Source organism: Chlorocebus sabaeus, chromosome 16, assembly GCF_047675955.1.
Source record: "Chlorocebus sabaeus isolate Y175 chromosome 16, mChlSab1.0.hap1, whole genome shotgun sequence".
NCBI lineage: Eukaryota > Metazoa > Chordata > Mammalia > Primates > Cercopithecidae > Chlorocebus > Chlorocebus sabaeus.
Window position 1 is genome coordinate 69,573,564 of NC_132919.1, and position 26,881 is coordinate 69,600,444.

The following is a 26,881-nucleotide window of genomic DNA, read 5'->3' on the forward strand; positions in this document are numbered from 1 at the left end:
CTGCCTCAATTTTCTGCATAGGTAGTGAGAAAGTCCTGTGTCTAGTCTCACTTTGGTCCCTCTTGCTGCTGTGCCGGTTCCATCCTGGAGAAATCAGAGATCAAAGTTCACCTGTGCACCCTTGGAGATTTGCAAACCGACTCTGCCCACCTCAAAACTATCTTTTTCAGAGGTAGTTTCTCCCAAACTTGCCTCCAGCCTCTCTTCCAGTTGAAGGGCAGCAGAGAGGAGGATTAAGACAGTAGGAAGAGGGAAAACGGGGAGGCAACTGCCCTCCAAGGCACTTATTTTGTGCCAACGACATGCATTACGGTATTACATTCTCACAGTAACTGCATCAGGTAAGAATTATCAGCTCCATTTTACAGATGAGGAAAGTGGGGCTTGGAGAGGCTATCAAACGATTAGTGGCTAGAGCTGGGACCCTACCTGGTGGACTCCAAAGCTCTTTTCATTCCACCATGCTGTGTGCTCAGTAGGCAGAGTTCGCCAGGGTGTCTTGGGAAAACTGAGGAAGGAGGCAAGAGTTGGTGGTGCTTTCTAGAGTTGGGGTTTCAAGCCTTCTCATCATCCACTCTCTACCAGCAAACTAGCCTCTTAACCCTTGCTATCTCACACTGGAGCTACTGGCCTAGGGGTGCTGCGAAATATCTCAACTCCAGCAGGCGGCACTGTGAACCAGACACCAGCCCAGCGTGGACGGCGCGCGGGAAAACCCGCGAGGTGGAGCCACAGGGAGCAGCCAGGGAACCACGTGTGGGGGCGTGGCCACCCTGGAAGAGGGCGAGTCTGTTATGCAAGACCCGCCCATCATTTCAGGCCTCCCCTCCCGGTGGGCGTGCCCCGAATTCTCTCCCCGAGAGACACGCGTGGGCCGCTCCCCTCTGGGAGGAGGGCTGCCCAGAGGGGTGCAGGTGTCGCTAGCGGCCCCTCCCCGTGTGGGGCCACGTGGCGGGTGCGGGCCGAACCCGAGGGGAAGAACCTGGCCCGTGGGGAGGTGGGGGGGGACCGAAGCGGCGCTGAGCGGAGCCGAGAGCTACGGGGTTCGGAGCAGAGGCGGCCACAGCGGCAGCGGCAGTAAGAGGGAGGGGAGGAGGCAGGCGGGCGCATGGGGCGCCCCGGCCCCTCCGGCAGCGCGCCCCCTCCGGCCCGGCCGCGCTGAAAGCTACCCAGCGCCGCGCCTTGAACCCACGCCCCGGGGCCATGCCGGTCATGAAGGGGTTGCTGGCCCCGCAAAACACCTTCCTGGACACCATCGCCACCCGTTTTGACGGAACGCGTGAGTGGGACGGAGGTCGGGGCTTGGGGTTCAAGCTGGGGGCTAAGTCTCCTCGAGGCCGTCTCGGGTCTCCTGGACGTGGTGAGACCCGAGGCTAGGGGAAAGAATGGAGTTAAGGGTCTAGGAACTCCCAAAGCCGCGGTGCAGGAACAGGGCGGGGAGTGCCCTGCGAGGGGAGGAGGGGAAAGGGCCGAGAGGATGGGGTCCAAGGTTAGGGGGTGTGACTAGAGGCAGAAGAGGCTCTTTGTGCGGCAGAGCGGAGGAGGGGCCTTGGGAGCCGCCCACTCTCGGGCAGAGCTGTGCTGGGGGCGTGTATGGGGGTATCCAAGACACAGAAGTGGGACAAAGTGGCCGGGCATTCTGGGGACTCCAGTTCCCACTACCTCCAGAAAAAAAGGAGAAAAGATCAGACTTCAGCAGGACCTAGTTTGGATTGACGTAGCGCGCCCCCAAATCGTGGGGCGTCAGTGTCTAAGGTGGGTGAGGCAGGAGGAGGGGAGCGGTCTGTGCGATGGTAGGAACTCCCGGCTCGCCCAACGCAGCTTGGGTTTCAGGTTCAGCACCTTGGACAGCCGCATCATTCCTTCCCCGCCTCTTCTCCCGCCATTCCCTCTTCCCACTCTGGAGCCCAGAGGTTCCCCGCCCTCACCTCCCCCAAACCTGCCATTCCCTCGGGAACCCTGGCCGGGATCTGGAGGGTGAGGGAGCGGTACCCGAGGGCGGAAACTGAGCTGCGGGGCCCTACCCGCTTCCCCCCCCCCCTTGTTTCCATAGCGCCCATCACCGGGGCAACAGGCCCTGGGATGGAAGAAGGAGGCAGTGCCCAGAGCCCAGTGCCTCCCAGGCACCTTCAGTGTTCCCATTAGCCTCCCTGCCCCCAGACAGTCATCCCTCCTAGAGTACCAGGACTGGTTGTGTCACAGGCCCCATCTCTTAGCTGAGTCTCTGTCCCTGAATGGCCCACAGGAGACCCCTGGCCTCCCCCGCATTGGAGCTGGAGGAAGACAGCTCGGGTTCTGCTGCTGGAGGGTGCTGGAGCTATATGCTCAATGCCCTCTCCCGTTAGACTTTGAGCACTGGGGCAGATCCCCTGAAAGCAGCTACAAGAATGCTAAAAAGTGGACCTTTCCTGGAAGGCAGGGAAAGAGGACACCACTCATCACTGTTTGCCCCCACACTAAGGAGATCTGTGAGTTTGGATAATCTCTGCCTTTTGGTTTCTTATCAATAAAATGGGTGTGGTGTCATCAGAAACTCTGCCCTGCTTACTCTATAATAGGAAGAAAGTCTAGCAAATGTCGGGGAACAATTTCACCTTCTCAGAGTAGCACTTACTATGTGCTAGGACTTGTTCTCCCCAAGTTAGCTCATGTAACTCTCACAACGACCATGTGAGGAAGGCCTATGATACCCAACTTTGCAAATAAGGAAAGCTCAGGCACAGAAGAGGTCATCAACTTGCCCAAAGTCACACAGTCAGTAAGTGGCAGTGGAGGGTTGCAGGAGCCCAGGCTCTTACTCACCATGCTATGCTGCCTTCTACAGTGACCGCTCACCAGTTGGAAGGCAGGGGGGTGGATGGCATGACCTCCTGGGGTCCTTCTCCAACTCCCCATTAGACCCTGCTTAAGTCCTGTCTTAAGTTCTTGTCTCTTTGCTCTACCTTCTCCTATTCTCAATTCAGAAAATCCCAAAGTGGGGTCAGGAGCAACATGGAAACCTGGGAAGCTTCTGGCTCTGTGACTTCTAACCCCAACTTAAGGGAGGTGCTGTCCACCTGGAAGCTAGCCTCCCAGCCTTGACCTGACCTTGACCTCTTCTTCCCACAGACAGCAACTTCCTGCTAGCCAACGCGCAGGGCCCACGGGGCTTTCCCATCGTCTACTGCTCTGACGGCTTCTGCGAGCTCACGGGCTACGGTCGCACTGAAGTCATGCAGAAGACCTGCAGCTGCCGTTTCCTCTATGGCCCAGAGACCAGTGAGCCAGCCCTGCAGCGTCTGCACAAAGCCCTGGAGGGCCACCAGGAGCACCGCACTGAAATCTGCTTCTACCGCAAGGATGGTGAGGGGGCCCACCCCACCCTGCAGCCCTGCCTAGACCTCTAGCCTTATCCAGAGGGCACTGGGCACAGTAGGAGTCTGAGTGCTTGTCCCCACACCGCCACAAGCTGACTGTGACGGCGCATATCCCTGACCTCTCTGGTCCTGGGTTCCCCTATCTGAAAGATGAAGGAGACGGCTGACAGAATCTCTGAGGTTCCTTTCGGCTCTTGCTTTGCCAAGCTCTTAACTATGTATAGGAGGATGAGGGGGATGAGGAGAGAGGCATGCCACGGGGCTGCCCATGCTCCTCCCTCCCTCTCTCCATGCCTACAGGCTCGGCCTTTTGGTGCCTCCTGGACATGATGCCCATCAAGAATGAGATGGGGGAGGTCGTGCTGTTCCTCTTTTCCTTCAAGGATATCACTCAGAGTGGAAGCCCAGGACTTGGCCCCCAAGGAGGCCGCAGGGACAGTAATCATGGTAACGGCAAGTCTGGATGGGCAGTGTGAATGGTCAGAAGCCCTCGCCTACCCAGCCGCATGGGATGTGCCCCAACATATCTCTGCACCTTTCTTCCCAACAGAAAACTCCCTTGGTAGAAGGGGAGCCACCTGGAAATTTCGGTCTGCCAGAAGACGGAGCCGTACTGTCCTACACCGACTGACCGGCCACTTTGGCCGCCGGGGCCAGGGAGGCATGAAGGCCAATAATGTGAGTCCCTCCCCCAACCGAACATCTCCCAAGTCCTCCAGCCTTGATTCTGAGGCACCCCTGCCACTGTCTCCCTGCTTCCCTGTTTGTCTGGTGTCCCTCCTTGGCTTGCTCCTCTGCCCACCCATTTCCCATACATTACTCTCTGCTCCATCCTATATCCTCCCCTCACATCCTTCTATCCCTCACTCCCTCACTCCCTTAGGTGATTGACATTACTTTGCTCCGATGATGTCACATTGCTCCAGCAGCAATGACCTCACCTGCCCGGGGATGATAGGGTTATACCATGGGTGGTGAAATAGCAAGCTGCTATAGTTCTAGGGAGAAAGCCCTCATTGCAGGCCTGGCATCTGGACCTGTGTACCACCTCCTAGGATCCTGACCAAGCCAGGGGATTGAGTCCCCAACCCTCTGTTAGGGATACAGGGAATGCGATGGGCTATGCCAGCCTCTGCTCCCTGCTGGGATATGCCCAGCCCCCACTGGGCCCCCAGAATCCAAGAGGAACTTAAGGGAGAAGTTTGTGATCCCTCAAGCTAGGGCATGTGCCGATTTGTCATAGTCTTCTTCTCAAGTAGGATGAGTGTTGGGCCAGGCACAGTGGCTCATGCTTGTAATCCCAGCACTTTGGGAGGCCAAGGCAGGAGGATTGCTTGAGGCCAGGAGTTCTAGACCAGCCTGGACAACATAGTGAGACCCCTTCTCTAAAAAAAAATAATTAAAAATTATCTGGAGGCCAGGCACAGTGGCTGACGCCTGTAATCCCAGCACTTTGGGAGGCTGAGGCAGTCAGATCACCTGAGGTCAGGAGTTCAAGACCAGCCTGACCAACATGGAGAAATCCCATCTCTACTAAAAATACAAAGTTAGCCGGGTGTGGTGGCACATGCCTGTAATCCCAGCTACTTGGAAGGCTGAGACAGGAGAATCACTTGGACCTGGGAGCCAGAGGTTTCGGTGAGCCGAGATCACACCATTGCACTCCAGCCTGGGCAACAAGAGTGAAACTGTCTCAAAAAAAAAAAAAGTATCTGGGTATGGTAGTGCATGCCTGTGGTCCCAGCTACTCTGAAGCCTGAGGCGGGAGGATCGCTTGAGCCCAGGAGTTTAAGGCTGCAGTAAATTATGATGGTACCACTGCACTCTACCCTGGGCACAGAGGGAGACCTTGTCTCTAAACTTAAAAAGTTTAAAATCAGGTTGGGTGAGTGTCAAGCCTTATAAATACCCCTGACAAGCCATGATTGGTTCAGACAGGGGCCTCGGGCCGTGCACAGTGGCTCACGCCTGTAATCCTAGCACTTTGGGAGGCTGAGGTGGGTGGATCACCTGAGATCAGGAGTTTGAGACCAGCCTGGCCAACATGGCTAAAACCCGTCTCTACTAAAAATACAAAAAGTAGTCAGGTGTGGTGGCATGCTCCTGTAGTCCCAGCTATTCAGGAGGCTATGGCAGGAGAATTGCTTGAACCCGGGAGGCAGAGGTTGCAGTGAGCCGAGACTGCGCCACTGCACTGCAACTTGGGCAAAGAGCAAGACCCCATCTCAGAAAAAAAAAAAAAAAAGAGGGGGGCCTGGGAAGTACTTGGCAGGAGAAGAGAATGTCAGGTGTCAGCCTCTGTGCCCCTCTCCTGGCCTTCTATCTCCTTTCATTCATGGTCAAAAGTGCCTTTGCAGTGTCCACCTGTCCCCTTTCCCCATCCCCTGCCTTTCCCACCCTCCATCTTGGCTCCTCTTTCCCTCAAGTGTCCCCAATCGCCACCCCTCTCCCCTTAGAACGTGTTTGAGCCAAAGCCATCAGTGCCCGAGTACAAGGTGGCCTCCGTGGGGGGGTCTCGCTGCCTCCTCCTCCACTACAGCGTCCCCAAGGCCATCTGGGACGGCCTTATCCTCCTTGCTACCTTCTACGTTGCGGTCACCGTCCCCTACAACGTCTGTTTCTCGGGTGACGATGACACCCCCATCACTTCGCGACACACTCTTGTCAGCGACATCGCCGTGGAGATGCTCTTCATCCTGGGTCAGAGCCTCTGCCTCACCCACCCTGGCGGGTTGGCTGGGGGAATCCACTTGGCCAAGCCTCACCCACTCCTGGGGCCCGCATGACCCAGGCATTCAGAGCCCCTCCCTTCCTGCATCTTTAAGTCCCAATGGCCCATGTGTCCTGCTTCCTGCAGCCTTCAGCCTTGTGACCTGTCTTCCCTAAGGACCAGCCAGAAGCCCAATCTATCTCTCCATGCCTGCCTCCTCCTCCAGTCTGGGTCTCTAAAGCTTGTTCCCAGCCTTTTTTGGTTTCTTGATCCCTTGGCCAAGGCCCCCCAGTAATAGCCTCTTGCACCCCCAGATATCATCCTGAACTTCCGCACCACCTATGTGTCCCAGTCTGGCCAGGTAATCTCTGCTCCTCGTTCCATTGGCCTCCACTACCTGGCCACCTGGTTCTTCGTCGATCTTATTGCTGCTCTGCCCTTTGACCTGCTTTACGTCTTCAACGTCACCGTGGTGAGTGACCTCTATCCCACCATCCAGTCCAACCTCCCAACTTCAGCACAACATCTTCCAGGAAGGGACTGATCCCAAACCCAGATATGCCCCTTCCCATCAATCCATCTGCAGATATTTATCAGGCACCTGCTCTGGGCATAGCCATGCGCTAGGTACCGGGAGGATCCCGGAGGGTCTATGATCCTGGGGAGCTCAGCTCACAATCTTTGAGGGAAGCTGAGACAAATGAAAAGCTAACTATGGCTACCAAGGCGGCATTGGTCTGATGCCAAATGAGTGGTACTTTTCACTTTTTTATTTAACAAACAACTGATGAGCATTTAGCTGTCTGCAAAGCACTGTGTGGGGCATGGCCACTGTGGGGAAAGGGAACAAGGATTCAGCCTCTAAACAACTAAACTGGTGAGGGGGCAGGAATACTGCAGAGCACAGCAGGGACAGAAGAGGTGAATGGGGGTGGAAGATGGGGCCCGGGTATGCCACTGAGGGGTTGGGCTGACCTTGGAGTACCAGGCTGGAACATGAGTGTGAGTTAAAATGGTCTGAAGTCTGGCCAGCACCTGGGAAGCAAAAGCGTACTTGCTGGGCAGAGGCTGGAGGGGTCTGGGAAGGTTTCCTGAGGGAGGTGGGAGTATAGCTAGACCTTAAAGGGTGAGTAGGATTTAGCTGGCAGGAGATGAGGACAGCAAGCATTTGGGGGAGCATAGTAAACCTAGACAAGAAGGTAGAGGCTGTGGGTGAATTCAGAGGCAAAGAATGCCAGGACCTGAGTCCTCACAGATCCCTGGGGACACTCTGGAGGTGCCCTGAGTGGTCATCTGCAGCCCCAGCCAGCAGATAGTAGGTCTTCTCAAGTCCAGGGTGGGGCAGTGCTACCCTGTGTCCCCAGGCCCCCTTGGGTGTGGTGCGGGGAAGTGGGGAGCAGTTTCCTTGTGTGCTCTCTCCCTGCACTCAGCTATAGCAGGAAACCACCTACACGCAGCCGAATTTAACTAGCCGCCAACGGGCTGTGGGCCTCCTCTCCTGGCTGTGCACACGTGTGTGCGCGCTCCCACACACGTGCATGTGTGTACGTCTGCCTCGAGGCTCTGACCATTCTGAGAAGATCTCCCCACCCCTCCCCAGGAGTGCGCCCACCCCTCTATGCCCACTAGGCACCATCAGCTGGGGGGTGGGAGACTGCAGAGAGCCCCCTGCCCCTCCTCTCAGGTCCCTTTGGGAGCATCTTACAGTTCACTGCATTCTTGCACACACATCATCACATGGGAGCCCCACGGGGACCCTTCAGGGCAGATCCTTATCCTTTTTCAGAGGTAGGTGCAGAGGCTCAGAGAGGTTCAGTGACTTGCTGAAAGTCACATAGCTAGCAGGGGCAGGCAGGAGATTAGAACCAGGTCTCTCCACCCTGGGCAACAGGTGAAACCCTGTCTCTACTAAAACACAAAAAATTAGCCGGGTGTGGTGGTGTGTACCTGTAGTCCCAGCCACTCCGGAGGCTGAGGCATAAGAATCGCTTGAGTCCCAGAGGCAGAGGTTGCAGTGAGCCAGGATTGCTCCACTGCACTCTAGCTTGGCCGGACACAGTGGCTCACGCCTGTAATCCCAGCACTTTGGGAGGCCAAGGCGGGCGGATCATGAGGTCAGGAGATCGAGACCATCCTGGCTAACATGGTAAAACCCCGTCTCCACTAAAAATACAAAAAATTAGCCGGGCGTGGTGGTGGGTGCCTGTAGTCCCAGCTACTCAGGAGGCTGAGGCAGGAGAATGGCGTGAACCCGGGAGGCGGAGCTTGCAGTGAGCCGAGATCGCGCCGCTGGACTCCAGCCTGGGCGACAGAGACTCCGTCTCCAAAAAAAAAAAAAAAAAAAAAGAAAGAATCAGTTCTCTAAACTTTCAGTCTAGTATTTTTTCCAACATACCACCTTGCTTCCCAGGTAACCAGGGCCCCTGGGTGGATGGTCTGATGAGATGAGGAATGCCACTGGGGGCCAGAGAGAGGTAGGACAGAGACAGAAGATGAGCAGGCACTGGCAGAGCTGCAGACTTGAAGGGGCCAGGCCTGGATATTCTAGTCCAAGGAGAATGAGAGGAGTATCCCCAAGAGAGTGGGGCCCAAGGGCAGTTGACTGAGGGAAGCCCTGAAGAACTCAAGCTTGCAGTCAAGTGCTCTGGGAGCCGGGGGTAGGCATTAAACCCTGGCGAGGGTCCATGTGGAGGAATCAGAGCCACCTCCTTTCCAGTTCCTTCACTTAAAATTAGAGAAAAATTGCACGAAATGGTACAGGAGCAGTGTAGGACCAGGGCTATGGGAATTGTTCCTGGAAGCCCAGGAAGGGGCAGTGAGGGGCTTTCATTCCAGGTTCCCCAGGCACTGCCCCAGAGCTTCCAGTCCTAGCTGCCATGCTGCTCCCACCCAGAAGATAAGCCCTCCCCATCTCCAAGATTGAAGGGCTGATCAATATTGATAACCACAATGCAGATGGTACTTGGGGTAATATTAGTGAATATGGGACACTTACTAGGTACCATTATCTCCGTCAACCCCTAGCACAGCCCAGGCTCCCTCAGTCCCTGCTCTCCTGCTCCCTCAACTCTTCTGCTTGAGTCTTCATCTGCAGCTGATCTGCAACAGGAAGTGTCCATAAACCTCCCCCAGCCCTCAAGTCCTTGCCTGTCCCCACTCCACTATGCTTCTCCATGTCTTGAAGGGTGGTCCCCATCACAATTGCTGCCGTCGCTACTGGGGCTCTGCAGAGACCATTGCCTATCCCCTGACTCTGACCAGGCCTGGCTCCCCTACCATCTCCCAGTGCTTAGTGGCCCTAGAGCACAAGGTGGACTGTGGTGTCAATTAGCCCAGATGCCCACCCTGAGTGCCAGCTCTATCATGTCTTTGGTCTGTGACCTTGAACAAGTCATTAGCCTCTCTGAGCCTTAGTTCATTCATCTGCAAATTGGGAATGATGATGATAATTGAACTAAAGGTATAATTGTGTGTGTGTGTGTGTGTGTGTGTGTGTATTGTTAAATAAGGATTACAAATGCTTAGCACAGTGCCTGGCTAAGCACATAGAATGTACTTACTAAGGCCAGGCACAGTGGCTCACCCTTATAATCCCAGCACTTTGGGAGGCCAAGGAGGGTGGATCACGGGATCAGGAGATCAAGACCATCCTGGCCAATGTAGTGAAACCCCATCTCTACTAAAAATACAAAAATTAGCTGGGGAGGGAGGCTGAGGCAGCCTTGAATTGCTTGAACCTGGGAGACAGAGGTTGCAGTGAGCTGAAATGGAGCCACTGCACTCCAGCCTGGCTACAGAGTGAGACTCTGTCTCAAAAAAAAAAAAAAAAAAAAAAAAAAAGAGAGAGAGAAAGAAAGAAAAAGAAAAGAAAAAAAAAGGAAAATAATTACTAAGCGTTAGCCACTGTTTGTTTTATTGTTATTATTCCCTTCCTGCTGCATTCCCTGGCCACTTTCTCAGGACGGCAACGATGTCTTTCCTGTTGCAGCCTCCGCTGGCTCCAGGGTGTCTGGTGGGAAGGCCCTGGGAGGGGACTGAGGGCTCGGAGGAGGTATGCCTGCTGACAGCCTCCCCCGCCACCCTCCCGCAGACCTCGCTGGTGCACCTGCTGAAGACAGTGCGGCTGCTGCGGCTGCTGCGGCTGCTGCAGAAGCTGGAGCGGTACTCTCAGTGCAGTGCTGTGGTGCTCACGCTGCTCATGTCGGTCTTTGCACTCCTTGCCCACTGGATGGCCTGCATCTGGTATGTCATCGGGCGCCGGGAGATGGAGGCCAATGACCCGCTGCTCTGGGACATTGGTGAGCCACCGACCCCAGACTTTCACAGACCACCTGTCCACCTGTCCCATCCCCAAGCTGATGCTTCCACCAGTACCCACACCCCTCATCCCACATTCCTCTATCCATCCAACAAACATGCGTTGAGCTATTTCTGGATCAAGCATGGGGATAATGATTTGCAGACAAGGGCTCTGTTTTGGGGGGCTGGTGGAGGGAACTCACAGCTTAGCAGGGGAGCAAGACCAGTGATCATGATCAAAGTACAATGCAGGAAACACTGATGGTGGAGGAGTGTGTTTCAGGCAGAAGGAGCAGCACGTGAAAAGTCCCTGAAAGAGCCTGGCATCTTTGCCCCCATTAATCCCTCCTTCTCCAGGCTTCATAGCCATGGGCCAGGAGATAGCCCCAGGCCCTTGCAATCCCTCTGAAAGGCCTGTCAGATCCTGGGCATGGTCCCTGACACCTCCCGCTCCTTCACCCCACACCTAGCCCACCACATCAATACCACCTCTCAAATGTCCCTTGAATCTGACCTTTTCTCTCCATCCTGTCTGCCCCTTCCCAGTCCACTCCACCTCCCTTTCTCACCCAGGCCTGTGCAATAGCCTCCCTGCTGATCTCCCAACCCCCTTCTGGTCCCTCCCACAACCACCCTTCTCACCACAGCCAAATGGGTTCTAGGATTCAATGTTGACCTGCCACACTCCTGCTGGGATTCCTTCAGTGGCTTCCCACTGCCCTCCAAATGAAGTCCACACTCAGTGCACACCCTGAGCAGCCCTGTGCCCCCTCTCTCCCACCTGCCTTCCTGTTCTCCCATGCTCCCTGCGTCGTAGTCACACCAGCCTCTCCCCTGGACCCAGGACATACTGCTTTCTCACGCTGGGCCTGCAACATGTTGTTTTCCTCTCTGGCATCCTCCCTCTTTTGTCTTCCCTCTCCACCTAGATGGATTTTCTGTTCCCTGCCTCACTTGGAACCAATGTTCCTTTGGTTCCATGTGTCTCAATCAAAATGCCCCGTCCTAAGGAGCATGCCTTCCAGGCACCATGTCCAGAACCCCCCAACTGCCAGTGGGTTGGATTTCCCTAACCTATTAGGATTCCTAACACACCCTATACAATACTTCCCTTCCAGGAGTTCACCCCCCACCTGTAATGATTTATGTCATGTCTCTTTTCCCTCAGCTATAGGTTCCACCAGGACAGGGAGAGTGTTTGGCTGGGTCAATTCCCCAACACTTTGTATAGAGCAGGTGCACAATAAACTATTAGTAAGTTTCAGGAGCCTTTGAACAGTCAGCAGTATAGTGAGTTGGCAGCCTTGGACTGTAACTGTAACCAGTGCACCATGGGGAGGCACAGACCCAGACCATTCCTCACAGTTCCTGTGCCAACCTGTGTATAAATACTTGCCGAAGGTCAAGCACAGGTGGCTCAGGGAACCCTGGTTCTCCACCGCTGGCACAGCCAGGGCTCCCTGCATCCGTCCACCCTGCAGGCTGGTTGCACGAGCTGGGCAAGCGTCTGGAGGTGCCCTACGTCAATGGCTCAGTGGGCGGCCCATCGCGGCGCAGCGCCTACATTGCGGCACTGTACTTCACTCTAAGCAGCCTTACCAGCGTAGGCTTTGGCAACGTGTGTGCCAACACCGACGCCGAGAAGATCTTCTCCATCTGCACGATGCTCATAGGCGGTGAGGCCAGACCTGCCACGCCTCAGTGGGGCCCTGCGAAGCCCAGCGTGCACGGGGAAACTGAGGCCCAGAGAGGGCAAGGCATCTGCTCGAGGTGTCTACCCAAGTCCAGACAGTCACGCATTCATTCATGGACGTTTCCTGAGTGCCCACTATGTGCTGGCCCTGGGGATGCCACAACCAGGCGTGGCCTCTTGCAAAAGGGATGGGAAACCCAGGTTCATGACCTGATGATGGGGAGGCCTGAGAGGAGCATGGGGTGTTACCCATCTCTGGACCACTCCCTATTCCCCATCCCTAGTCTAGTGCCTGGCATCTAGTAGGCACACAGGAGCCCACTGGCTCTTGGCCAGGACAGGGTGGGTTTGGAAGCTGGGGAGGTGGCCAGAGGGGTGGCCGGTCCTGACCAGCCCGCTGTTGCTGCTCCAGCCCTGATGCACGCTGTGGTGTTCGGGAACGTGACAGCCATCATCCAGCGCATGTACTCGCGCCGCTCGCTCTACCACAGCCGCATGAAGGACCTCAAGGACTTCATCAGTGTGCACCGCCTGCCGCGGCCGCTCAAGCAGCGCATGCTGGAATACTTCCAGACCACGTGGGCCGTCAACAGCGGCATCGACGCCAATGAGGTAGTGCGCGGGGTCTCCCGTCTTGCCCTCGCCCTCCGAGTGGCCCTGCAGTGGTGTGGGGAAGGGGTCGCTGCCCCTCTGGCTTAAAATGGAGGCAGGCTGAGTGCGGCGGCTCACACCTGTAATCCCAGCATTTTGGGAGGCTGAGGCGGGTGGGTCACTTGAGGTCAGGAGTTGAAGACCAGCCTGGGCAACATGGTGAAACCCTGTCTGCTAAAAATATGAAAATTAGTCAGCTGTGGTGGTGCACACCTGTAGTCCCAGCTACTTGGGAGGCTGAGGCAGGAGAATGGTGGGAACCCGGGAGGTGGAGCTTGCAGTGAGCCGAGATCGCGCCCCTGCACTCCAGCCTGGGCGACAGAGTGAGACTCCGTCTCAAAAAATAAATAAATAAATAAAATAAAATAAAATAAAATAAAATAAAATAAAATAAAATAAAATGGAGGCGTCCGGGGTGGCTCACGCCTGTAATCCCAGCACTTTGGGAGGCCGAGGCGGGCGGATCACAAGGTCAGGAGATCGAGGCCATCCTGGCTAACACGGTGAAACCGTCTCTACTAAAAATATAAAAAATTAGCCAGGCATGGCGGTGTGCACCTGTAGTCCCAGCTACTCAGGAGGCTGAGGCAGGAGAATGGCGTAAACCCGGGAGGCGGAGCTTGCAGTAAGCCGAGATTGCACCACTGCACTCCAGCTTGGGCGACAGAGTGAGACTCTGTCTAAAAAATACATATATAAATAAAAAATAGCCGGGTGCGGTGGCTCGCGCCTGTAATCCCAGCACTTTGGGAGGCTGAGGTGGGTGGATCACGAGGTCAAGAGATCGAGACCATCCTGGCTAACACGGTGAAACCCTGTCTCTACTAAAAATGCAAAAAATCAGCCGGGCATGGTGGTGGGCGCCTGTAGTCCCGGCTACTCGGGAGGCTGAGGTAGGAGAATGGCGTGAACCCAGGAGGCGGAGCTTGCAATGAGCCAAGATTGGGCCACTGTACTCTGGCCTGGGCGATAGAGCGAGACTCCGTCTCAAAAATAATAATAATAATAATAATAATAATAATAATAATAATAATAATAATAAATAAAAGTAAAAATAAAAAATAAATAAATAAAATGGAGGCAAACAGGGCCCCGGGGGTGAGGTATTGTTCACAAGGGCACACACTCACCCAAAATACAAATTCTTGTTTCTTTTTTTTTTTTCTTTTTTCGAGAAGGAGTCTTGCTCTGTTGCCCAGGCTGGAGTGCAGTGGCATGATCTCGGCTCACTGCAACCTCTGCCTCCCAGGTTCAAGGAATTCTCCTTCCTCAGCTTCCTGAGAATCTGGGATTACAGGCAACTGCCACCACGCTTGGCTGATTTTTGTATTTTTAGTAGATATGGGGTTTCACCATGTTGGTCAGGCTTGTCTTGAGCCCTTGACATCTTGATACGCCTGCTTCAGCCTCCCAATTTGCTGGGATTACAGGCGTGCACCACCACAGCCGGCCAAATTCTTGTTTCTTTGCATTTGAATATGGGAGTGAAAGAGCTCAGGGCCCAGCTGATGCCACTCTCCCTTCTGCCGACATTTCCTGAGTGCCTGCTTTGGGCCAGCCTTGGTGCTGGGCACAGGGAGCTTAGAGATGATGACACTCAGCCCTGGCCCTTAGGGAGACCCAGAATGGTGAGGGAGGCAGACAGATGAACAGAGTGCGGCGGTGAATGGGGCTGTAAAGGAGGGATGTTGGTGACATTGGGTCCTCATTGTGCCTGGGCGGAGAGGAGTCAAGGAAGGTGGCACAGAAGAAGGGACATCACAGAGGACAAGAAGGAAATCAGCCTGCTATAGGAAGGCCATCCCTGGTAGAAAGGGTCATAGGGACACAGGTCTAGAAGTGATGGCACAAAAGAGCAGAGTGGGTGCTTTTGGAAACTGAAAGCGGCTCTGTAAGCCTGTAGGAACGGGCATGTGAGTGCTGCAGAGGGAGAAGGCAGGGCAGGAGGGCATGACATGGGCTGGGAGGCAGCAGGCCCAGCTCAGGGATGGCCTGGAATTTAGATTTTATCCTGCGTAATGTTTACACTGGGGAGTGGTGTGGGAATCTCGGAGGGAATGGATTGGTGAGGTATCTCTGAGAATGGGATCTGTGGGATGTGGTGATCTCCTGCTGGTTGCAGAAGAGCTCAGAGTACTCCCAGGTTTCTGGCTTAGGCCAAGGGTGGGGATGGACGCATAACAAGAGGAAGATGGGGCTTTGGGATGAAGGTGAGAGTCCCGGGTCAGACCAAGAGGAGGGTATGGTGCCTGGGGGAGGTCCAGAGGGAGGTTGCCCAGTAGGTGGATGGGAATCAGCTCTTGGCCCGGTGCAGTGGCTCGTGACTGTAATCCCAGCACTTTGGAAGGCTGAGGTGGGCAGATCATCTGAGGCTGGGAGTTTGAGACCAGCCTGGCCAATACTGTGAAACCCTGTCTCTACTAAAAATACAAAATTAGCTGGACTTGGTGGTGCACACTTGTAATCCCACCTACTCGGGAGACTGAGGCAGGAGAATCACTTGAATCTGGGAGGCCAAGTTTGCAGTGAGCTGAGATCATGCCACTGCACTCCAGCCTAGGTAACAGAGCGAGACTCTGCCTCAAAAAAAAAAAAAAGAAAAGGCCGGGCGCGGTGGCACACGCCTGTAATCCCAGCACTTTGGGAGGCTGAGACGGGTGGATCACGAGGTCGGGAGATCAAGACCATCCTGGCTAACACAGTGAAACCCCGTCTCTACTAAAAAAAAATACAAAAAAACTAGCCGGGCGAGGTGGCAGGCGCCTGTAGTCCCAGCTACTCCGGAGGCTGAGGCAGGAGAATGGCATAAACCCGGGAGGCAGAGCTTGCAGTGAGCTGAGATCTGGCCACTGCACTTCAGCCTGGGTGACAAAGCAAGACTCCGTCTCAAAAAAAAAAAAAAAAAGAAAGAAAGAAAGAAAGAAAGAAGAAAAAAGAAATCAGGTCTGGACTCAGAGTTAGGGCTCAGGGCAATCAGGTAGTGGGGAAGCCATGGGGCCAGTTGCCATGATGCAGGAATAGTGTGGCAAGTGAGAGTCTGGGGTGTTGGCTGAGGAAGAGGAGCCTGGGAGGAAATGAGGAAGTGAGCAGTGGGAGAGGTGGGAGGAACCAGGAGGAAGCCCCTCACGGGAGCCCAGGGGGGCTGAGGGGAGAGTTCAACAAGCCAGGGTGGCCAAGGGGCTCCATATGAGGATGTGAACATGGAATGTGGCCCTAAGAGGTCATTGGTAGTGCCCAAGGTCTAATAACAACTCTGCATTTTACAGACTGAGATACAAACTGGGATCTTGAGGCCCAGCGAGCGGAAATGGGTTGCCCAAGGTCCACAGGGGCTTAGGAGCCAAGCTGACTCCTGGTCTCCTGACTCCCAGTTGAAGGCTGACCCCCAAGGGACAGCTCCTGAATGATGGGGTTAAGTAACCAGCATGTAGTCATAGGTGGGGAACTGATGGCAGAAGACCTGGTCTCTGCCCCTGAAATTGGGTTTTGAGGTTCATGCAGCAAGTAAAATTGAGGTTAGACACAGAGGTTGTACTGAAGGTCTGGAATGGGTGACTTCAAAGGGCAAGAGAAATTCTCTCTTTGAAGACAGCTCAGCACATTTGTAGACTCAAGTAGTAACTGCAGGGGGATGGCCAGAATGACCTATGCCCCTTATGCAGTTACTGCGTGACTTCCCAGACGAGCTGAGAGCTGACATTGCTATGCACCTGAATCGGGAGATCTTGCAGCTGCCGCTGTTCGGGGCAGCCAGCAGGGGCTGCCTGCGGGCCCTATCGCTGCACATCAAGACCTCGTTCTGCGCTCCGGGCGAGTACCTGTTGCGCCGTGGGGATGCCCTGCAGGCACACTACTATGTCTGCTCCGGCTCACTTGAGGTGCTCCGAGACAACATGGTGCTGGCCATCCTGGGTAAGGACCCTGTCATCCCTGATTACCTACCCTGGAACCACCCCCGACTCCCCGCTGCCGAGGACTTGGGAATGGCCAGGATTCTAGGGAATGGGATACTCCTTGTGGATACCTACAGTTCCTGCTGAGGAATACTCTCTCGGTCCCTTCACCCTATGACCATCCCCTTTTGGCAATTCCCTTCTGATTATCCCCTAATCCCCTTAGGCATCCCTCAACCCATCAACCCCTCCCAGTGGCGGTCCCCAGCTCAGCTGATCCTTTCCCATTGCTCCACTTCCCAACCCCATTGACCCTAAACTCCAGTCACCTTTACCCTCTAACTGACCTGATCCCTCCGGCCATTGTGATTTTTATCACCCAATTACATCGATCATTCCTCTGGCCCTACTCACTCCCACTGACTGTCTCCCAACCTCACCAGTCATTCTCCACTGACCTTTTCCCAATTCCATTGGTTATTTCCACCAGTCCCATTGACTGGCCCACCTTCAACCATGCTTCAAACACACTGACCACCCCTCAAATCCACTGAGCACCCCTCAAATCCACTGAGCACCTCCAGCTGATATCCTTTTGTTCCCACTGCCCCAGCTGACTGTCCCCATCCCTTACCTACAGGGAAGGGGGACCTGATTGGAGCAGATATCCCTGAGCCGGGGCAGGAGGCTGGGTTGGGAGCAGACCCAAGCTTCGTGCTGAAGACCAGTGCTGATGTGAAAGCTCTGACCTACTGTGGCCTGCAGCAGCTGAGCAGCCAAGGGCTGGCTGAGGTCCTGAGGCTCTATCCTGAGTACGGGGCTGCCTTCCGGGCTGGCCTGCCCCGGGACCTCACCTTCAACCTGCGCCAGGGCTCTGACACCAGTGTATGTACACCCCTGATGGCCGCCATCCTTCCAGAGTCCCTTCCTCCAAAGCAGACCTCCCCAGCCTGAGAGTCCCATGAGCCTCCCTCCAACCTAAAAACATCATGCCTGAAGCCCAGGCACCCTACTCCATTGCCCCTTACCTGCTTCATACCTTCCAACCCTGCTGACACTACACTGGCCATCACCCAGGCCCCTGGCCGTCTCTCATCACTTTCTACTCCCAACTCTACTGCCCCACCTCCACTGACCACCCCTCAGCCTCACTCCAGACTTCTGACTCCTTCAAAGGACCCTCCCTTTGTTTCTTTGTGTGTGTGTGTGTGTGTGTGTGACAGTCTCGCTCTGTCACCCAGCCTGGAGTGCAGTGGCACGATCTTGGCTCACTGCAACCTCCGCCTCCTGGGTTCAAGTGATTCTCCTGCCTCAGCCTCCTAAGTAGCTGGGACTACAGGTGTGCATACCATGCCTGACTAATTTTTGTATTTTTAGTAGAGACAGGGTTTCGCCATGTTGGCCAGGCTGGTCTCAAACTCCTGACCTCAGGTGATCTGTCTGCCTCACCCTCCCAAAGTGCTGGGATTACAGGCGTGAGCCACCATGCCCAGCCATGACCCTGTCTTTAGAAACAACCACCTCATGTGCTCCTCTTTCAAGCCCCTCTCTGGACGGGGCATCATCGCCTGGGACTTCCCCTTCTTCTCTCACCAAATGTCTCCTGAGTCCACTGTGTTTTAGGCTCTGGGCCAGGCCTGTACATTACACTTTGGGCCTTGGTCTTTTGCTGCTTTTCAGTCTCACTTTGCTATGCAGTGTTTGTTTGAGTTAGAGTTGTAGTTTCTGACTCAGCTCCACAAAAGACCCCACATTCTCAACCCCATAACACTGTTGGGTGGGACAGGGAGGGGCTGCGCTCTGGCCGCAGGGAGGCGGGAGTCGGCTTGAACTCTCCTATGTCCCCACAGGGCCTCAGCCGCTTTTCCCGATCCCCTCGCCTCTCCCAGGTAACACCCACTTCCTGGGTGGGGTTGAATTGCCCTGGGGAGAGGGTGAGATGGGGAGCAGCATCCCCCTTTCCATGGATGGGGAGCTGCATCCGCCGGTGAAGGCTCTTACTTAATGAAGGGGTCTGTGGTCACTGTCGTGCGACATCAGCTGCCCCCTCTGCCCGCAGCCCCGCTCAGAAAGCCTCGGCTCCTCCTCAGACAAGACGCTGCCATCCATCACAGAGGCCGAGAGTGGCGCGGAGCCTGGGGGTGGTCCCAGGCCCCGACGGCCCCTCCTGCTGCCTAACCTCAGTCCAGCACGGCCTCGGGGCTCCCTGGTCAGCCTTTTGGGCGAGGAGCTGCCCCCATTCTCAGCCCTTGTCTCCTCTCCTTCCTTGTCCCCGTCCCTGTCCCCTGCCCTGGCTGGCCAGGGCCACAGCGCCTCCCCTCACAGCCCCCCCAGGTGCTCTGCTGCCTGGAAGCCCCCTCAGCTTCTCATTCCCCCACTGGGAACCTTTGGACCTCCGGACCTCAGTCCCCGGTGAGATGCCAGCCTCCCCTCCCTTCCCCAAACCCCTACTGGCTTCCAGAACCTTCTCTGGGCTCTATCCAAACAGTGCTTCATCCTGTCTCTGCCCGTGTGCCCACTGCACCCTTCCAACCACAGCCTGCAACCCCAACCCACTTTGACCACCGCTCTTGCTCCGCCCCCTGGCACTGCTGCCCCCAGTTCCCCTCTGTCTGCTCTGCTCTGGCCCTTACCCTCACCCCATGGTGCTGATGAGCACTACCCTGTCCCCAGGATAGTGGATGGCATTGAGGACTCCGGCAGCACAGCTGAGGCCCCTTCATTCCGGTTCAGCAGGAGGCCTGAGCCGCCAAGACCCCGCTCCCAGGTGCCCCCTACAGGTAAGGGCCAACAGTGGACTTCAACCCCGTCATCCATCTGCCCATCCACCTGTCCATCCATCCCATATGTAGTAGGGGCCTACCATGTACCAGGTGCCATCCTGGGAATACAGAGATAAAACAGACCTGGCCCATGCTCTTGGAGTGAGTCTAGCAGGGAGACACCTCTGTACACAGATAAACAATTCCAGATGCTAAATACCATGACAGACAAGAACTGGACTCCGGTAGAAGAGGAAGGTACCCACTGGACTTCCTTCTAGAGGAGGGGATGCTTGGGTTACTGCTTAAAGGGTGGGATCTTGAAGGATGGAGCAAAACGGTTATTGAGCTGGGCATGGTGGCTCATGCCTGTAATCCCAGCACTTTGGGAGGCTGATAAGGGTGGATCACCTGAGGTCAGGAGTTCGAGACCAGCCTGGCCAATATGGCGAAACCCCATCTCTACTAAAAATACAAAAATTAGTCAGGTGTGGTGGTGCACACCTGTAATCCCAGTTCCTCAGAAGGCTGAGGCAGGAGAATCGCTTGAACCTGGGAGACAGAGGTTGCAGTGAGCTGACAGCACACCACTGCACTCCACCCTGGGCAACAGAGTGAGACTCCATCTCAGACAAAAAAAAACAGCTTTTGAAAGGCATGAAAACCAGAGGATGTTGTGTTTAGACACCACAGAGAAGCTCCATAACAAGACAGGGCAAGGCGCGGGATGAGACTGGAGAGTTACACAGGGGCCTCAAAACCAGGCTAAGGAGTTTAGGTTTCCCATCTCACAGACCCTAGAGCTGTTTCTCCCCCTGCTCTCCGCCTGCCCAATGACAGGAGGGTTCCAGCCCAAGTTATAGGCTCAGGTATTAATGCTCCATGAACTCACCTGCATCCCTTCACCCTGCAGGGACCAGGCCCAGCCCAGAATTGGCCAGTGAGGCTGAGGAGGTGAAGGAAAAGGTTTGCCGGCTGAACCAGGAGGTGGGTTGGGGTTGGCTCAGAGATGCGCCTGATATAACAGCATTTCAGGCCCGACGCAGTGGCTCACTTGAGGTCAGGGGTTTGGGACCAGCCTGGCCAACATGATGAAACCCCGTCTCTACTAAAAATACAAAAATTAGCCAGATGCCTGTAGTCCCAGCTACTCAGGAGGCTGAGGCAGGAGAATCGCTTGAACCTGGGAAGCGGAGGTTGCAGTGAACCAAAATCGCGCCATTGCACTCCAGCCTGGGCGACAAGGCAAGACTCTGTCTCAGAAAAAAAAAAAAAAAAATTCATGCTAGCTAGATGACCTTGGGCAAGTCCCACAGCTGCTCTGAACTTAAACTTCCTCATTGAAAATGGGGAAATAGTAATATGTGCTTCCCAGAGTTTTGAGGATGAAATGAGAGTGCAAATGTGCCTGGTCCAGTCCCTGGCATGTCGTAGGCACTCGGTACCAGTTGGTTCCCTTCCTCCCCAACTGGCTCAGGTTTCCCAGCCTGATAAGAGGATCTCTTCTCCCTCCACCACTGTGGGACTCTCTCTTGCCCAGGCCCCACCTCTTTCCCTTACCCCAGCAGTGGGGAATGAGTGTAAGCAGATGCGGGGGCAGGGGACAGGGAGGCTGAGAGGCCTTCAGGCCTGGGGGACCTGGATCTAGACGTCTGAATCCTGTCCAGGAAGAACCTAGATCCTATATGCTGAGGTGCAGCCTCTGCCTCCTCCCCAAGGGATCTCAGAGTTGTCACCAAAGAGCAACCAGGCCCAGCCCCTGGGAACTGGCTTTCCCTGTGTTCTGATAAACATGGGGCATCCCAGAGGGGCGGTGCCTGGGCCGGTTCAGGCCCTGGGGCCTGGGCAGGGCTGGTGCTTGTTCAGCAAGCTTGAGGGCAAGTCCACTCAAGGCCTCGGGCATCCTTCAGTTCTAGGCCAGTGGTTCCCAAACAAGTATCTATCAGAACTACCTGATAGGCCGGGTGGGGTGGTTCACGCCTGTAATCCCAGCACTTTGGGAGGTTGAGGTGGTTGGATCACGAGGTCAGGAGATCGAGACCATCCTGGCTAACACGGTGAAACCCCATTTCTACAAAAAATACAAAAAATTAGCCGGGCGAGGTGGCACATGCCTATAGTCCCAGCTACTCGGGAGGCTGAGGCAGGGGAATCGCTTGAACCTGGGAGGTGGAGGTTGCAGTGAGCCGAGATCGTGCCACTGCACTCCAGCCTGGGCAACAGAGTGAACCTCCATCTCAAAAAAAAAAAAAAAGAAAAGAAAAAAAAGAACTACCTGACAACCTATTGAGTGCAGATTTCTGGGCCTCTTAGGATTGGGAATGTCTGGGGTGGGGCCCAGAAATGTGCATTTTAAAAAGTTGATTCTATCCTCATTGAAGTTTGAAAAGCACAGATAGAGACCCTTGAGCCTGCGATGGGATCAGCTGAGAATAAGGCTGTCACTTCACAGATGTGTGGCCTCTTTGAGCACATTTTTCCACATCTTGGGAAAGCTCGCGCATGTGTGTGTGTAGGGGAAGAATACAATATCTGCTGCCCCAAATCCTTTCTGGAAAGAGACTGGAGCATTTTCCATCTGGGCAAAAATAACCCTCATCCTGCCTTTCTCCCAGGGTGGCCATGAGCAGAAAGTGACTGTGAAGGAGCTTTGTAAACTGGAGAGGGGGGTGCACCTGGTTATTACCGTGGCGCCTGTGAAACAACTCGATGTGTTTTCAACAGATCTCTCGTCTCAATCAGGAGGTGTCTCAGCTTAGCCGGGAGCTGCGGCACATCATGGCCCTGCTGCAGGCCAGGCTGGGTCCGCCAGGCTACCCAGCAGGCTCCACTTGGACCCCAGACCCTCCTTGTCCACAGCTGAGGCCACCATGCCTCTCTCCTTGTGCGTCCAGACCATCACCCAGCCTCCAGGATACTACGCTTGCTGAAGTTCACTGCCCAGCCAGTGTGGGGACCATGGAGACAGGGACTGCGCCCCTGGACTTGAGACCTTCCATATTGCCCCCCTACCCCTCAGAGCCTGACCCTCTGGGACCCTCTCCAGTGCCAGAGGCCTCACCCCCAACCCCAAGCCTCATGAGGCACAGTTTCCAGTCCAGGTCAGACACGTTCCACTGACCCTGGCCCAGGGCCCAGGCCTGTCTGGGGTGGGCGTTGCCGCTCACCACTCAGGGAGGACCTGGGCCCCTTGGCTTCCTGCCTTGGGGTCAGCAGCCACCAGCTGGCCTGGTTGGCTCTGGATTTCTGGACTTTTTAACCAAGCGTGGTTACCTCCGACGCTATTCCCTTTTCCAAGCCTTCCCCAACTTCCCCCTCTGTGAGGGGAGCCACCTGAGGGCTATGGAACCCAGCAGGCATGAGATGAACCGCAGTGCCCATTGGGCTGGGCAGATGAGATCCTACTTTCTCCCCAGGACCTGGAGGCAGGTAGAGATGGGGGAGCAGAGGGGATGGGCAAGGGACCCAGCTCCAGCCTAGGACATGAAGGCAAGACCAGGCAGTATCTTAGCGTCTATAGCAAGAGACAGGTTGCAGGATTTTGCCTGAAGATAGCTTAGTGATATTGTGAGGTCTTCTGTCTCAGCCCCTGGGTCTCTGCTGAAGACCTTAAGAGCAATGTTACCTAGAGAGGGGTAGGTTTGAGATGCTGCTTAGAATTTGAGCAACCCACGATTTCTTAGGCCGCCTACCACGAGCCCAGGCTGGAGAGGCTCACCTCATCTCACAGCCCACACAGGAAACAAATGGATGGCTCCAGATATGTGCTCTTTGGCTCTCACAGCATTATTTTCAAAATATGAGCTAGTTCCAATATTAAAAATGAGATAAGGCCGGGTGCGGTGGCTCACGCCTGTAATCCTAGCACTTTGGGTGGCTGAGGTGGGCAGATCACCTGAGGTCGGGAGTTCAAGACCAGCCTGACCAACATGCAGAAACTCCATCTCTATTAAAAATACAAAATTAGCCGGGCGTGGTAGTGCACACCTGTAATCCCAGCTACTCAGGAGGCTGAGGCAGGAGAATCACTTGAACCCAGGAGGTGGAGGTTGCAGTGAGCCAAGATCGCACCACTGCACTCCAGCCTGGGCAACAGAGCGAGACTCTGTCTCAAAAAAAAAAAAAAAAAAAAAAAAGAGGTTATACAGGACTACAGATATTCCAGTTTCTCTTTAAAAAAGTAGCACTGGGCACAGTGACTGGCTCATGCCTGTAATCCCAGTCCTTTGGGAGGCTGAGGTGGGAGGATCGCCTGAGCCCATGAGTTTGAGATCTGCCTTAGCAACATAATGAGACCCGATCTCTATAAAGATATATATATATATATGTTTGTTTGTTTTTTTCAGACGGAGTCTCGCTCTGTCGCCCAGGCTGGAGTGCAGTGGCACAATCTCAGCTTACTTCAAGTTCCGCCTCCCGGGTTCACGCCATTCTCCTTCCTCAGCCTCCCAAGTAGCTGGGACTACAGGCGCCCGCCACCACACCCGGCTAATTTTTTGTATTTTTAGTAGAGACGGGGTTTCACTGTGTTAGCCAGGATGGTCTCGACCTCCTGACCTCATAATCCGCCCACCTCAGCCTCCCAAAGTGCTGGGATTACAAGTGTGAGCCACCATGCCCAGCCTAAAAAAGTATTTTTAAAATTAGCCAGGTGTAGGCTCAGCGTGGTGGCTCATGCCTGTAATCCCCGCACTTTTGGGAGGCCAAGGCGGGCAGATCACCTGAGGTTGGGAGTTTGAGACCAACCTGGCCAACATGCAGAAACCCCGTCTCTACTAAAAATACAAAAATTAGCTGGGCATGGTGGTGCATGTCTGTAATCCCAGCTACTCGGGAGGCTGAGACAGGAGAATCCCTTGAACCCAGGAGGCGGAGGTTGCAGTGAGCCGAGATCGTGCCATTGCACTCAAGTCTGGGCAACAAGAGTGAAACTCCGCCTCAAAAATAAATAAATAAATAAATAAATAAAAGCCAGGTGTAGTGGTGAGTGCCTGTGGTTCCAGCTACTCCAGAAGCTGAGGTGGGAGGATGACTTGAACCCACGAGTTCAAGACCAGCGTGGGGAACATAGCAAGACACCCCCCCCGCCCATCTCTATAAAAATAAAAAGATTAGCCAGGTGTAGTGGTATGTGCCTGTGGTCCCAGCTACTCTGGAGGCTGAGGTGGGAGGATCACCTGAGCCCAGGAGGTTGAAGCTGCAGTGAGCAGTGATCACACCACTGCACTCCAGCCTGGGTGACAGAGTGAGACCCTGTCTCAAACAAACAAACAAAAAAACCTCAGGACATCTGGCTACCATGGGCCAACATTCCATCTGGCAATAATTGGCAATCAGCTGGGGCTGGGTGGCCACTGTCCTCTTTACATGGGATCTGCTCTGCACTCTGCTTCGCTGTCACACGTTTCTTGATCATCTCCCGGCTAGCTTCCCTTGTTTGAAATTTTTGTCTGGTCTCTGTGGGTATTTGAGTTCCCAAAACTTGAGTGTCCATCAGAACTACCTGAGATTCTATTAAAATGCAGATTCTGCCAGGCGCGGAGGCTCAAAAAAATAAAAAAATAAAAAGCAGATTGCTGGGCCTCACCCAATTTGGAATGTCAGGGGTGGAGCCCAAGGGTTGAGTTTGCAACCCGTGCCTTACCTAACAGTGTGTTCCCAGGTCCCTGTGCCCAACAGGTGCTTTTTGGGCCCAGTAATGTCTGCTTCTACTCCTAGGCGTGGGTCTGTCAACATCTCTGTTTCTGTCTCTCTGCAGGCTGTCTCTCAAGGTGGTCTCTTCCGCTGCTAGCAACTCAAAAATCCCAACAGCACTCCCTATCCTTCCCCTGACCCCAGACCGCTGCCAAGCCTGTTCTCCCCCATTACAACATGGTCTCACTCAGGGCCTGGACTGCTCCAAAACTCACCCAGGTCTCCAGCTCTCTTCTACCACCCACCACCCTGGGCTCACTTTTGGATAGGAAATAAACTCTTTATTTTTGTAGTTGTTGGCTCTGGGTGTTTCTGGGGGTTAGTCTGAGAGCCCCAGGGCTTTGGAGGAGCCAACACAGCAATCATTCCCCACCCTCACCCCCGCTGCACCCCAGAGCCCTGTTGCTATCTTTAGGAAGGGCAGAGGCACCAGCCAATCTACTTGGCACCACATTCACACCACCAGGGGCCCGAGGGATGACGGAAAAACTTAATTAGTCACTATGGGCCTATTATACCCACTTCTCTCCCCTGCACAACAGTCACAGCCATATACACACACAGTATGTGGAAAGGATAGAGTCCTGACTTTGGCCCACCTCCAGCCTTGGAAAGGTGGGCCCAGGGGACTACCCATCCCTCCTATATAAGGAACTGTTCAAGAGCTGGGTATGGCAAGGGGGCTGGAGGAAGAGCTTGTCACCAGCCAGAACCTGCTAGGAATCCCTCTCTGTCCCATCCCCTCTGTCCTCCCAACAAGCCCTCTCTTCCCTCTTCCTTTTCACCTCTCATGATCACTGGCGTGGAAGGGGGTCTTGTGTGTTACGGATGTAAGAAAGAGACGCCCTGGTGACTAGATGGAACTAGATGTGGGCACAGTTTTGTGGCAGGTTGTCCAAGGCAGGTAAATTCTCCAGCTGAGGCTCCAAGATATGCCTGGTGTTGGCCAGTGTTATAGGCACAATGGCCACAGCTGTCCCCGGTGACCCTTGATTCCACACAGGTTTTCAGTAGTGTCCCTGGAGGGTGAGATGCAAAAGAAGAGGAAGTACTGGTCTGTGTTGAGAGGTAAGGGTGGGAGGAATCAGGAGCGGGCCCCATCCATATTGAGACGAGTAGAAGAAACAAATATTCCTGATCCATATGGGGGGGTGCAGAGTGGGGGTGGTTCTAGTCTTTATTTGCAGATGGAGAGGGCCCAGGCAGAGATTGTCCAGCTCTGTATTCCGTGTCAGAGAGAACAGCTGACCCTGGCTGGGAGCAGGGGAAGGCAGAGATGGTCTTTGTGCTGGCCCCCGCACACACCAAGTAGGAGGTGGTGGCAGAAGCTCTCCGTTTGATCTCATCCAGCATCCTGTAGAGAACCCTTCCTACAGCGCTTTCATCGCCTTCCCCATCACAGACGCCTCCAGCAATCGGGCTTCCCAAGCTGACTTGGCCGGAAAGTGCAGACAGGGGCTTCTCCAGATCGGCAAGTTCAAAGGACTGAGGCCTCGCATGCATATTCATTCGCACCATGTTTCTTCTTTCCCAATTCTGCACACACAGTCCTCTGCCTTCTTCCAGCGCTCCACCACCCGCCTTCCCTCGGGGCGTCCGGAACCGGCGGTGACCGGGTGGCAGGCTTGGCCTTAAAAAGTTCCCGGCCAGGCCGGGCGCGCGGTGGCTCAAGCCTGTAATCCCAGCACTTTGGGAGGCCGAGACGGGTGGATCACGAGGTCAGAAGATCGAGACTATCCTGGCTAACATGGTGAAACCCCGTCTCTACTAAAAAATGCAAAAAACTAGCCGGGCGAGGTGGTGGGCGCCTGTAGTCCCAGCTA

The 26,881-nt window shown here is 54.8% G+C and overlaps 1 protein-coding gene across 2 annotated transcripts; it reads left to right on the forward strand.

Moving 5' to 3' along the window:
* Nucleotides 1-853: 853 nt before the first annotated feature.
* Nucleotides 854-25,323, forward strand: KCNH4 (potassium voltage-gated channel subfamily H member 4). 2 transcript variants are annotated; one of them, XM_008012655.3, is made up of 16 exons: nucleotides 854-1,279; nucleotides 3,109-3,342; nucleotides 3,657-3,803; nucleotides 3,907-4,034; nucleotides 5,813-6,056; nucleotides 6,381-6,538; nucleotides 10,157-10,364; nucleotides 11,847-12,041; nucleotides 12,471-12,670; nucleotides 16,372-16,621; nucleotides 17,243-17,487; nucleotides 18,453-18,491; nucleotides 18,662-19,014; nucleotides 19,276-19,382; nucleotides 20,278-20,351; nucleotides 22,089-25,323. In XM_008012655.3, the coding sequence occupies exons 1-16, from the start codon at nucleotides 1,204-1,206 to the stop codon at nucleotides 22,482-22,484; spliced, it is 3,054 nt and encodes a 1,017-aa protein (XP_008010846.1). In that variant the 5' UTR covers nucleotides 854-1,203; the 3' UTR covers nucleotides 22,485-25,323. The 2 variants fall into 2 exon arrangements, with proteins under 2 accessions (XP_008010846.1, XP_008010847.1); XM_008012656.3 differs by lacking the exon at nucleotides 3,657-3,803.
* The last annotated feature ends 1,558 nt before the right edge of the window (nucleotides 25,324-26,881 follow it).

Coding starts and splice junctions, on each gene's coding strand:
- KCNH4 (XM_008012655.3), top strand. CDS start 1,204: ATGCCGGTCATGAAGGGGTTGCTGGCCCCGCAAAACACCTTCCTGGAC. Junction 3,343..3,656: donor CTGCTTCTACCGCAAGGATG/GTGAGGGGGCCC, acceptor CCATGCCTACAG/GCTCGGCCTTTTGGTGCCTC. Junction 16,622..17,242: donor CATGGTGCTGGCCATCCTGG/GTAAGGACCCTG, acceptor CCTTACCTACAG/GGAAGGGGGACCTGATTGGA.